At 38.0% G+C, this 13,407-nt stretch overlaps 1 protein-coding gene across 2 annotated transcripts in view; it reads right to left on the reverse strand.

Moving 5' to 3' along the window:
• Positions 1-1,515: 1,515 nt before the first annotated feature.
• The window catches only part of LOC149822381 (serine/threonine-protein kinase PCRK1-like), a 49,064-nt gene continuing 37,172 nt past the window's right edge, over positions 1,516-13,407 (reverse strand). For both annotated transcript variants that reach the window (XM_089980730.1, XM_089980729.1), the window contains 2 exons: positions 3,745-3,867; positions 1,516-2,213 (listed from right to left, as the gene is read on the reverse strand). In XM_089980730.1, coding sequence (XP_089836856.1) covers positions 1,833-2,213; positions 3,745-3,867 — 504 coding nt within the window. In that variant the 3' untranslated portion in view covers positions 1,516-1,832. The remainder of the gene's footprint in view (positions 2,214-3,744; positions 3,868-13,407) is intronic.

Raw genomic sequence — 13,407 nt, forward strand, 5'->3', positions numbered from 1 at the left:
TCAAAAAGGAGCTTTTTGAAACTATCGTATACTTTTATGAAATAGCTTTTATGAATGAGTATGTAATATGCAATATGCATGCTTCTGAAGGTTTTGTTACATATGACTCTAAAGAAGAAAAAAATCTTCAACTTGAGGAAGCCGATCTCTTTAAATGGTCTTTAGGAGTGCATGGCTCAACAAGCTTTTTCTTCAAGGAGTATGATTGCACCATAGTTGTACTTGAACAGGAGGTCTCCATCCTTTTTGAGTGAGATATCCTTGCATCAAATACTCGTTAGATATATGGCAAAACATATCCAGTCATTATATAACATTTTTCAAGAAGACATATAATCATATTATATGAAATCAAATAAGACAGTGTATCATATTATGTGACGTCAAAATAGAGTTTCTCAACACAAACGGGGTGAGACAGGGTGGGGGCCCATTTCTCCCCAGTCCACTGTCATCCCTAAAGGTATTTTAGTTATTTTACTAACGGGGACTGGGGACGAAGCAGGGCGAGAGAAAGCGTAAGTTCATCCTCACCTCCATCGCGCATGGGTTTTGATTTTAACCTTCGTCCCCGTTTCATATCCATCCCCAGTCCAAATGGGGAGAGGCGGTGCCATCCCTATGCTCGTTCATTCATTTGTGGAGATATAGGGTCATTAGCAGTGATCACGGCGGCTGGTAATAACCTGGGCAGAAAAAAGGGAATTAGTGATGGTTGTGATAGCTGCTAATTTCCTTTGTAAAGCACAAAAAAAACGTGAACTATATATATGGAGACGCAAACATGCTAAATGAGGTTTTCAGTTTTTCCAGTGTTTTTTTCACAATTCTTCAATAGATGTGTTTAGCATGGTCAATTTACTAGCATTTGGCCCAGATCATGCGTCTTCAATAAAAACAAAATATTTGGATTCTCAAAAATTTACAAAGCTTTTGAACAGTTGGTTTTTCAAATCTTATAAAAATACACCCATGTTTACGAATCTAATGCTCCAAGAGCTGATTCCTGTAAAATCAAATACATGGATTGCATCTGTATGGTCAGAATTTAAAAATAAAAGAAAACCCCAAAAATCCCATTTAGCATGTTTGCATCTCTCTCTCTCTCTCTCTCTCTCTCTCTCTCTCTCTCTCTCTCTCTCTCTCTCTCTCTCAGATTGGTAACTCAGTCAATTTAAGAATCGACAGATACATGGACCATTCCATTGAATTATCAGTTATGAAACTTGAATACTTTATTATAATATCTAGATGTAATATGAGGCATTGATTTTTATCTCTAAATCGTTGACAAAAACGCATAAATAAAAGGTTAAATGAATAAGCTTAGCAAATATTTTCTCTGCTTTACAAACACCGGAGGAAGAGAACATGACAAAAAAAAACTGCCTCATAGCGTTGAAACAAACTCTTGTTACTTTGCCTTTCAGACTACTCTTCAGGTACCATGTTTGAGAGAGACAGAGAGAGATCCACCCACATGCAATTCCCTCAAATGAAAAGAGCACGGTAATCTCCATCTCAACTACTAGTCTGTTTAAAAAATGCATATAGGCAAACAGATGAATATGTACACATACATACATATACTTATACCCCATCTTCTGTAATGTTGAAATACACAATGTGAACAACTTATCCAAACCATTTGAATAGAACAGCAGAAATGGTGCTTGAACTGACTGCACCGAAGCAATCAACAAGACCATATCAACTTAGGCGTCCACATACGCAAAATTGATCGGTCGTTAGACATGGTTCTTGCATCCAAATCCTTCTTTGGGTCGGTGATTTCAGTACTTGATTCAGACATGAGGCTGTTCACAGAACTCTCAAGTCCACTGAGGATTCCCGGTTTTTGCAGTTTCAACAATTTGGTTCACCATCTCCAACACTTCACTCATCTTGGGACGTGCTTTCGGCTGTCTGATCAAGCATCTATTTGCCACTGTTGCAAGCTTCAGCACAGATTTCAGGGAGTATTGTCCCTCAATTCTTGGGTCAATGATCATATGGAACTTCTTGCTGTCTGATACATATGGCTTGACCCACTCTAAAAGCTTTTGCTCACTTTTTGGGCGATTGCGGTCCACTGGGCGCCTCCCCGTTATGAGTTCATAAAGTACAACACCAAAACTCCAGATATCACTCTTGGCTGTGAGGCGGCCGGTGTGAAGATACTCTGGAGCAGCATAGCCAATGGTCCCAACCACCTGCAAAGAGAACAGAAAAGCTGAAGTTGGGAATCAACACATCAAGTCATCAAGTAGGCTCAAATGACGTTCTGATGCGCCCACACAACATCAAACGTAGGGTTTACAAGATCTGTGTATGATATCCTGCAAGCCTATGTTAGCATGCATGCGCACAAAAAATAAATGAAGAACTAATGATACAATGTAACATGATTTCCTAAACCAATTTGATCTGGATTCACCAATTTTTTCGATAAATATCCTACAATACGAGTGATGGGTTGGGGGATCATCAGTACATTGATTTCTTGAGCAGGATTTTGTGTTTCATTTGCATGACTAGCATGGTCTTTGGCATAAAATACAGCATGACATCATACTAGAATAGACACATTTACAGACACACAACGCGAAATACTGGAGGCTACAATCTTAGAGGAGTAAGTTCACCCTCGCATAGTGGATAGCACCACCAGAAGTATCTAAGATAACCACCCTTTAAAATCTGTTAATGTTCGGCACAATAGTAACTTCCCTTTATTCTAGCACCTACTTGCCTCATACATTATTATCTAGCAGCAAAAGCATTCTCAGTTAAAGATTGGCAAATGCAGGGATGCAATAGTGTTGTAGCCAGAGCTGCCATGAGAAAAGCAGCACACAAAATGCATAAACGAACTACATTCATTATTGCAGAATAGAGATATCGGACCAAAGGATATCTTGAACAATGAAAAGTATAATCTATGATTGATCGGTTACTTATTTCATGACAGAAACTTTGATTTTTTTTCTCTCTACCTCTTGCATTGAAATCTCCAAATTAAGTTGGGGGAATGGCTGTAAGTAATATGGCATTTGAAGCACTTGAATTTGGGCTGCTAACCCATCAGAGACCTTGTGACAAAATTAGCTTCATCTTAATAGTTTCAATAATTTTTGCACTAAATACAAGCTTAATAAAGTGAACCCTCACATTAGTTTCATGAACGTGCATATCACAAATGGACAGCTTGACAAATAAACCCAAGTTTTATCACCAACTGAATAATTTTCCCTTGTTGGTTTTATGATATCTCATTAGTGTTGTGCCATGGAAGAATGCATCACACACGTAATAAAAGAACTTTAGTAAGAGGGCATGAGTTTCATAGAGAGTTTGTAAGCTAGAAATTTGTTTATCATAGTAAAGCAAAACAGAACTTATTTGAGTGAAAATATTAAGTGGTCGAGTGAAAAAGGTTGGAGAAAGTATGCACAAAATTTTCACAAAAAAAAATATATACTAGAAAACAACCAACTCAGCAATTCATAAATATGTCACAACTAAGACTAATCATAAGGTAAACACAGATCTCAAAGATGGAATTAAACTGCATAAAATTTGTTTGAATCAGTATTCATTTGAAGCTTTTAGCACCTGCATAAATGTACAAAACCAATATAGACAAGGCCACTATCTCAAATTTATATCTAACCAACAACAGTACTGCAGCAGTCAAAATAAAGAATCAAGTAACTGGTAGTAAAATCACTAAGGGATCCTTACCGCTGTTGAAACATGACTAAGTCCTTCCCCAGGCCCTTGCCTGGCCAAACCAAAGTCTGACAACTTTGCGTTCCATTGCTCATCCAACAGAATATTAGAAGTCTTGAAATCACGAAAGATAATCTGCATTGTTAAGATAGAAACTTGATATCAACAAACAAGACCAAAATACTGGTACTCGATGAATAAGAAGTTTCTTACATGTATAGTTTTTTCTATGAACATTAGAAGTTATTAAAGGTATCAAATAGAATCACAGTTGCATTTAGGTCAAAAATACTGTATGCAGTACATTGGCAATCATAGGAGAACTAATAGCATAAAGAAGGTATAGAATAAAAGGTAGCATATGTTTAGCAGATGAATCTAGAATAACCAAGGTTCAAGCAAAACTGCAAAAAAAATCTAGCAGGCTCACCATACGTAAAATTCTATGGTTTCCAATTAGCGGTGCAGAAGACATCATGATAATAAAAAAAATTCTCCCCATCAAACAGGATGGTCTTATAAGCAGCAATCAGTAGACAAGTCCTGATTTACGCACAATAATATTTTTAGGATGGAGTTGCTGAGAGAAGCATAAAATATATATATATATATATATATATATATATATATATATATATATGTGTGCATGTGCATGTGTGTTTTGGGGGATGGGGAGGAAGGAAAAGATGGTAAGAAACTCACAAATATCTCCATTGTTTTTTTATGCTCTCATGATATTATTGCAAGAATCAAATAACACATTATCATGATGTTTTGATGAGAATTAACAATGAATAACACAAATTTCCCATAATAAATATCATAAGAAAATCATGACAAGGAGCAGTCCCAACAAGACTTCCTACAGAATGGAACCAACAGAATCCACAAAAAACCTGTTGGCCAGATGAAAAAGCTTTGTTCCACTATGTCTATAGAGATCTTTCACTAAATGCTGCCAAGAAAGTGGTGTCACTGCTTGCAAATGAACTCAAGTTCGATTCAAACGCTATATGCCGCTAGATCAAAGCTGTTCAACATCTTAATAGAGTGCAATACCTATTGTTTTATGCAAGATTGATGGGTACATCCCTAAGATGATCTGATTCCCTATAAAAGCAAAGATTTTGCTAGCTGATCTATAAATACCATGAAAGAAAAGAAAAAATTAAACAATCAAAGCAAAAACATGTTAAATAATCATTTGTCTCATTCCACATAAGATAAAATTACCCAATCATGTCCCCTTTCCCTAAACTACTTGCCAATCAATGTATTGACGACAATGACAATCAAAACTTCTGTAGGCTGTTCCTCTTTCAACTAAATTCCTTATGCATAGGAAGAAAATATATCATCCTAGCAGCTCACTGTAGCATGATCCAACAAAAAATGGTCATTAAGCCATGATCTCCCACTAAGCGACGTTCTCCTTCTTATCTTTGCCCAATTAACTATCCACGAATGGTAGAACCAGGGATAGACATTCTCCTGTTCAATCAACCCAGACATAGATTCTGATCACCAACCAAGTCACCCACCAATATGCTCCAACAAGTTGCACATAGCACGACGGTGGCACTGGTCACTGGTCACAAAACATTAAACTATAAGGCGGCTGTCAGAGGTGCCTACCAACCAACATCTTCAAAAAAAATCATACTATCCAAACATAGATTCTGATCACCAACCAAGTCACCCACCAATATGCTCCAACAAGTTGCACATAGCACGACGGTGGCACTGGTCACTGGTCACAAAACATTAAACTATAAGGCGGCTGTCAGAGGTGCCTACCAACCAACATCTTCAAAAAAAATCATACTATCCAAAGCCTGGTCTAAATTAGCAACTTTACATAGAAATGATTCCAAAGCCTGGTGTTTGATCCCAGCTCTTAATGCATCAAGTCATGCCTAGCATATGTTTGGACCAGGGGTTGGGTGCAACCACCAAAATCAGACTGATGTGGTGACAATAATCCTGTTTGAAAGTAAGATACAATAGACTGGACACAAAAACCCCATGACAAAAAGAAACTAGTTACTATAGAAAGTTCACTAGAATGAGGAACCTCCAATTAGCTGCCCTGGAAATTATATCATAAACCAAGAACTCATGCCCTTGTTTAGACTCTGCTCAAAACATCTCCAATAAGCACCATAACATTTGCTACACTTTCTAAAGTGTGGAAGATCAACAAGTAGAAACACAGCAATTTGTGCAACACCACTTCATGCATTGTAGATTGACAGATTACAGACAAATATGTACTCATTCAACCCTCTAAATCATATTATTTTGTCCACAGAGAATCTGAAAATTATAATTTATACATACCCAAGGCACAAATATTAGCCTCAGTGATATCTCAACAAGCATATTTTCAGCATATTATAGGATTTTCTAAAAATCTTGGAAAAATCTACACTTTTGAGAAATCTAATATAAAGAACAATACAAAGATAGGAAAGAAAACACTGAGCCTTTTGTTTCAAAAGTATAAAGAAAAGGTATGACGGTTTTTGAAACATAGCCAACAGAAGGGATAATTAGTTTACAGAAAAATTAATATCAATAAAAAATTATTTTATATCATTGCAATAATATCGAAATAAACTTAAATTGACTCTATTTTGAAAATATCACAATATTTCCGTTTTGAATCATTTTACCACTATATTACAATAATATCACAATATTTACAAATATCAACATTAGTTACATTATAAGAGAGAGAGAGAGAGAGAGAGAAAATATCACAATATTTACATATATCAACATTAGTTAGCCACAAAAAAAGTAGAAGCAACTATCACAATTGAGAGTTGGATGGAACCTAAGCCTTTGCGATTTAATCAATCTAAGTACACATTTAACCAAGCTGGAGAGGTACACATGACCATACCAGGTTATCTTTATAAGGATATTGTCAACCTGCAAGATCAAGTCACAGAAGTAGTGCAGGTTCCTTTCTTACAATATAAGCAATCATATGGCCTTCACCACGATCTTCAAACCATCAACCATTGTTTGCATCTTTTTGCGTTTTTAAAAGGAAAGAAATTGCTTGGATCTTTTATTGAGCCACAAAACAGAAAAGGTCCTTGTGGCCCCAATCCCTTCATTTTTCCATAAATACCTGCCAAGAATTTGCCATTATGCATTTGAGCCCTTCACATAAGGAGGTGGAACTGTGGGAAAGCACTTTTATGGCTTTATAATGTGTGACGAATTGACTTGGTATTTTTCCTTTGAACCCTTTATGAGATTCTCTGTGGGGTCAGCCTTCACTGCAAGAACTAAGAAAAGAGAGAGAGAGAAGAGGGAGATTCACAATGGCTGGGGGCGGCGCACGTTAACCCAACCTCCCAGCCCTAAACATTATAAATAGGGAAAAATACAAATGCTGGAAAAATTACAGAGAGGCCATTAATGAAATGGCATTTAGCATGTGTTAAAAGTTAAAACATAACGTGTGTATGGATCTGGATCTAGATCCATACGCATACCATATTTTAACACCCTCCCTCAAGTTGTACGTGGTCTTGGAGCATGTACAACTTGCTCTTCAAATACCAAAATTGTTGTCCTGTTAACCCCTTGGTAAACAAGTCTGCCACTTGATCTTCTGTTCGAACATGATGTAGTTCTATCTCCTTCATCTCGACTTTCTGCCGTATAAAATGTTGATCAATCTCAATGTGCTTCGTTCTGCTATGCTGAATAGGATTACATGCAATGTTTATTGCGCTTTGATTGTCACATAGAAGAAATGATTGAATAATTGTCTCTCCAAGATCACTCAATAAGTGTCTAATCCATGTAGCGTCTGTCGTGTCTGCAGCCATCGACCTGTATTCAGCCTTTGTACTTGACCATGCCACTGCCTTTTGTTTTCTACTACTCCAGGACACTAAATTGTGTCCAATATATACACAATATCTAGAGACAGATCGTCTTTCATCTGGATCCCCTGCCCAATCTACGTCTGTATAAGTGATGAGTTCATGCCCTCTATGCAGGTTATCGTTCTTGCGATAAACAAGTCCATCTCCTATAGTTCCTTTTAAATATCGTAAAATGCGCTTCACAGCTTCCATATGACCTTCCGTTGGAGCATGCATAAACTGGGTTACCTGATTGACAGCATAAACTATATCAGGTCTGGTAAAAGTCAAGTACTGCAGCATCCCCACAAGGCTTCTATACGTTGTTGGGTTGACACAGAGATGGCCATCTTCAGAGCTCAGCCTTTGATGTAATACACTCGGAGTGCTGACTGGTTTGCAATTCGTCATCCCGGCTCTTTCTAGAAGATCAAAAGTGTATTTTTGTTGCATGAGTGTCAATGTGTCTTGTTGCCTGTCAACTTCCACACCAAGGAAGTACCTCAACTCCCCTAAATCTTTCATCTTGAAAGTTTTCATTAAAAACTATTTCACGTCTTGCACATGATTATCTGAGCTCCCAGTGATCACAATGTCATCAACATATATAAGAAGAAGTATAACGATGCCTGCCTTTTGGTAAATAAAGAGCGAGTGGTCCAGAGAGCATCTTCTAAAACCATAGATTTGAATTTGCATAGAGAAACTTTCAAACCAAGAACGGGACGCCTGTTTCAACCCATACAGAGATTTCTTTAGCTTGCACACCCAGGCAGTAGGATCCTTTTCGGCATAACCAGGAGGTTGCTCTATATACACTTCTTCCTTTAAAGTTTCATGCAAGAATGCATTTTTAACATCCATCTGGCTAAGCCTCCATCCTCGGCCGACTGCTAGGGATATGATGACACGAATTGTACCCATTTTGACTACTGGACTAAAAGTTTCATCGTAATCTTCACCATATTGTTGTGTGAATCCCCGAGCAACAAGTCGTGCTTTATATTTGTCGATACTTCCTTCAGGCTTATACTTTGTTTTATAAACCCATTTTTAGCCAACTACATTCTTTCCTTCTAACCGAGGTACTATTTCCCAAGTCTGGCACTCGTGAAGTGCTTCCATTTCTTCATTCATAGCTTCAGTCCAATGACGAGATTGAAGAGCTTCATTAAAGCAAGTGGGTTCATCCTGTTTTGTGAGCTGAGACATAAACAACTGGAAATCAAGAGAAAAGGTCTCATAACTCACCCATCGTTGAATAGGATGCCTAATGCGTGACGGCCTTTGAGCCGGATCATTAGTGATGCTTTCCACATTCCTCTGCTTTATATTTTTGTCTCGTCTAGTGTATATTTGTCCAGAGAAGCGTTCTACTGGGGTTGGTTCAACACGCATCTGTGAGTCATCCAACCCCCGGCTCAAGCCAAAGGAAGTACAATTCGCCTGACAAGTTTCTTCTGTATTAGCAAAAAGATCTGTGCTCATCCATGGATCATATACCTCTACTTCTCGAGATGGCAACGCTTCAGAGTCATTTACCTGAAAATTTTGTTCATCAAAAACAACATTCCTAGAGGTCCTAATACGTTTTGTAGTAGGATCATAGCATCGATAGCCTTTGTATTCATCCGCATACCCAACGAATCTGCACTTAACGGCCTTGTCCTGAAACTTATTTCTCAGAGATGAATCAATATGTACATAACATACACAACCAAAAACACTCAACTCATCATAAGAAGGATGTTGCCCAAATAAAGTATAATATGGAGAGTGCTGATCCAGAAGTGCCATAGAAAGACGATTTATGACATGAACAGATGTATGAAAAACTTCTGTCCATAGACTAATGGGCACATTGCTATCATGTAACATGCTCATCGCACTCTCGACAATATGCCTGTGTTTCCTTTCCGCAACCCCATTTTGTTGAAGTGTATGAGGGCAAGAAACCTGTCGACTTATTCCTTTATCCCGAAGAAAGGCAATAAACTCGCTTAATGAATACTTGCCCCCATCATCACATTGTAAGTGCACAATATCACAGGAAAACTTTGTTTTGACCATCGAATGGAATTCCCGAAATACTTGAAAAACTTCATGCTTATGTTTCAAGAAATATATCCAAGTATAACGGGAATAAGAATCAATAAAGATATCATAGTAACGACTACCGAAAAGAGAAGGAATGTCCCCAAACATCGGAACAAATAATCTCAAATGGCTTTAAAGCCCTTTTATTAATAATATGAAACGGAAGAACATGATTTTTGCAAAGTTCGCATGAGGAACATTTATTATTATCTAAAAATGAACATAAACTAGACTCTGGAAGAAGACCATCAGATACAAGACTTTCAACGAAGCCCCGACTACAATGGCCCAAACGACTGTGCCAAATGTCTGGCTTATTACAATGAGATGAATTAAAAACTTCCAACGAAGGGAAAAGCAAAGACTCTGAAGGCGAAGAGACTGAAGAATGCTTGGACGACTTCAACTGGAGGACTGGGGCTGAAGGTGAAGACATTGAGGGAATCTCCTTGAAGATGTACATGTTTCCTTGTCGCTCCCCCTTAGCGAACGTCTCCTTCGTTCGTAGATCCTTAACATAAACAGAAGAGGGAGTAAATTCGACGAAAGAATTCATATCGTCAACAAGTTTAGCTACAGAAACAATGTTCTTTTTAATATTAGGAGCAAGGAGAACATTAGACAAGTGAAGTGAGGACTCTGACATAGGGATATGTGCGCTGCCAGTATGACTAATGGAGTGACAAGTTCCATCTCCCGTAACTATACTACCTTTTTCAGAATAAGGCAATAAGTGAGATAACTTACCGACATTACCCGTAACATGAGTGGCAGCGCCGGAATCAACATACCACTCTCCTTGTTCATTTTGCTTGATCGTCATCTGTGACAGTGCTGATAACAAAAGTTGTTGCATATCTGTAGATGGCGCTTTCGTGTCCACAGTAGTAGCAGACTTATTTTCAATTTTGTTTACCTTTCCTCTATTTTGTAGATTAAACCAACAATCAGCTTTCACATGTCCTCTTTTATTACATAAGAAACAAGTGGGCACTCTCCTCTGATTCCCTGTATTAAAAACACCAGAAATATTAGGTGTAGGCAAGATACCACAACCTCCCTGCCCAAAACGTCTGCAGCCTCTGCCTCCTTGATGCCCTCCATTTCCTCGTCCAAAACCGACAGAAGTGTCCATGGCCAAAACTGAATGAGAACAAACTGATTCATTTCCTTCTGCTCTTTGTTTCATAATCATCTCATGCTAGAGAAGTTTCGCTTGAAGATCGTCAAAAGTAGGCAAGTGAGGAAGGCATGACAAAGTTGTGGTAAACATGTCAAAATTAGGGCCCAATCCATTGAGGAGTTGTTGAACTTTATCTTTATCTAAAATAGCACTTCCAATAACCGCCAATTGGTCAGTAATACTCTTCAAGCGGCCTATGTATTCCATGACTGGCATGGAGCCTTTCTTCAAACTTTGAAACTCATTTTTTAAGTACATAACTCGAGCTTCTGATATCTGAGAGTATGTCTGAGACAACTTACTCCACAGATCTGCCGCAGTATAATCATCTGAAAGAGTAACCAACACTTCTTGAGACAGTGTTGACGTAATATAAGCAACCAAAGATTGATCTCGCTTCCTCCAGACTGTATACTCTGGATTCTTAAAGGAAATAGTAATTGTGTCACCCTTCTCATTGGTGGTTTCCTGCAAAATAAACCGTGGGGGTATAGGAACCAAACCATCCAGATGTTCATCGAGATCCTGACTCCGTATAAAAGGAAGTATTTGTCTCTTCCAGGTCAAAAAACTAGAGTGAGTAAGTTTTTCTATAACAAGTTGACTCAAGAAATTTGCAGAGGGACCGGAGGACAAGGTAGATGACGAAGAGTAATCCATATCAATGGGACAATGAATAAACGAACAAGACGAATGAAGAGAAAGAGAAGAAAATTGAAGATCACTTAATCAATCAATAGAACTTTAATAAGGAATGCACCCGTGATATTAATAGACGTAAACCTTTTTTTTAGGGTCGAGAATATAGACTGTGATAACCTGCCTATAGGCGTTGCAAAGAAATCATTAAACAGTAATAGAAAAGGGAACTTCTGTAATCAAAGAGGGAATAAACTGTAATCAAGGAGGAAATAAATCAAAAAAATACTGAATAACTGCAGTAGATTTGATTGCAATCAAAAGGAGACTGCAATCAAAGAGGGGAAACTGCAGTTAAAGAGGGAAAACTGCAGTCGTTGATGTGAAAACTGCAGACGCAGGGGAAACTGCAGTTAAAGAGGGAAAACTGCAGTCGTTAATGTTGCTGCAGACGTTACCAGAAATCAAAAAAAAAAAACTGTATCAAAACAGTTTGCAAGAGTTACCAGAAATCAGGAAAAAAAAAAACAAGTGCAGAAGTTACCGTGAAGAAGGAAGAATTGAATGAGGAATGGGCAAGGAAATGTATCAAAACAGTTCCTTCAGAAGTTACCAGGACTCGCTGAACAGCTGACTGGTAGGGTTCCGCAACCGCGCTCTGATACCATATGAGATTCTCTGTGGGCTCAGCCTTCACTGCAAGAACTAAGAAAAGAGAGAGAGAGAAGAGGGAGATTCACAATGGCTGGGGGTGGCGCACGTTAACCCAACCTCCCAGCCCTAAACATTATAAATAGGGAAAAATACAAATGCTAGAAAAATTACAGACATGCCATTAATGAAATGGCATTGAGCATGTGTTAAAAGTTAAAACATAACGTGCGTATGGATCTGGATCCAGATCCATACGCATACCATATTTTAACACCCTTTGAAGAATGCTCATACTTAGCATGTAAAACCCGCAAAATTTCAATAATTATCAAACTAAGTAAAGGATAAAATCCTTTGAAATAAATACGATAAAATGATATAGAGTCGATCCAAATGGATCTTGAAATCCAAACTGGATCAAATGGATCCAGTATTTGGATTTGGATACGACGTATGGATTCGGATCCTGGATGGATCCGAAATCCAATTAGAATCCAATTGAATCTTAATGGATCCAAATTTTGTCAAATTGCAATCAAGATCCAAAAATAGTTAAATCGCAATCAGTTCCAAAAATGCAATAAGTACGAATTTGGAACTCCCAAGAGAACGATGTCGTAATTGAACGAGATGACCATGAAAAAAAAAACATACTTAAAGGTTAATGAGTCAAGAGGCAAGACATCTTAGGTTCGAGACACGGTAAAAGCGTAAGAAAAACGTTTATGATTTAGACGGAGCGTCATAAGTGGATAAGAGAAATTAAGTTGCAAGAAAGAACATCTAAAGAGGAGTTGGCGCATTGGTCAGGACAATGGGCTTACAGAGTGGAGGTTACAGGTTCAAATCCCCTAGGTAACATAACGCTTTTTATGTAGAAAACGTTTTTGGTTGGTAATATAGTTCAGCCACAACGAGATTAAATACATTAATGTTGCAAGTTATTGCAACGAAAAACATCATGGTACACTGGTGGGAAACGTTCGCCCTTATGGTGGAGACCTGAGTTCGATTCCCCCTGTGCACCGACAAAGAGGGTTGTTTTTATAAAAATAAAATATATTTTTATATTTTTGGAAATTGAAATTAGAGAGGACGTTACCCATTCCCATTTAAGACGGTTTTAAATGTGGAATGGGGTGGCACACGAAGTGGACTGGGCGTTTTTCCCAAAGGGGAAAGCCCCAACCAAATTTAATAAGATTTTTAATC

Source organism: Nuphar pumila, chromosome 11, assembly GCF_984573655.1.
Source record: "Nuphar pumila chromosome 11, dmNupPumi1.hap1.1, whole genome shotgun sequence".
Taxonomy (NCBI): Eukaryota; Viridiplantae; Streptophyta; class Magnoliopsida; order Nymphaeales; family Nymphaeaceae; genus Nuphar; species Nuphar pumila.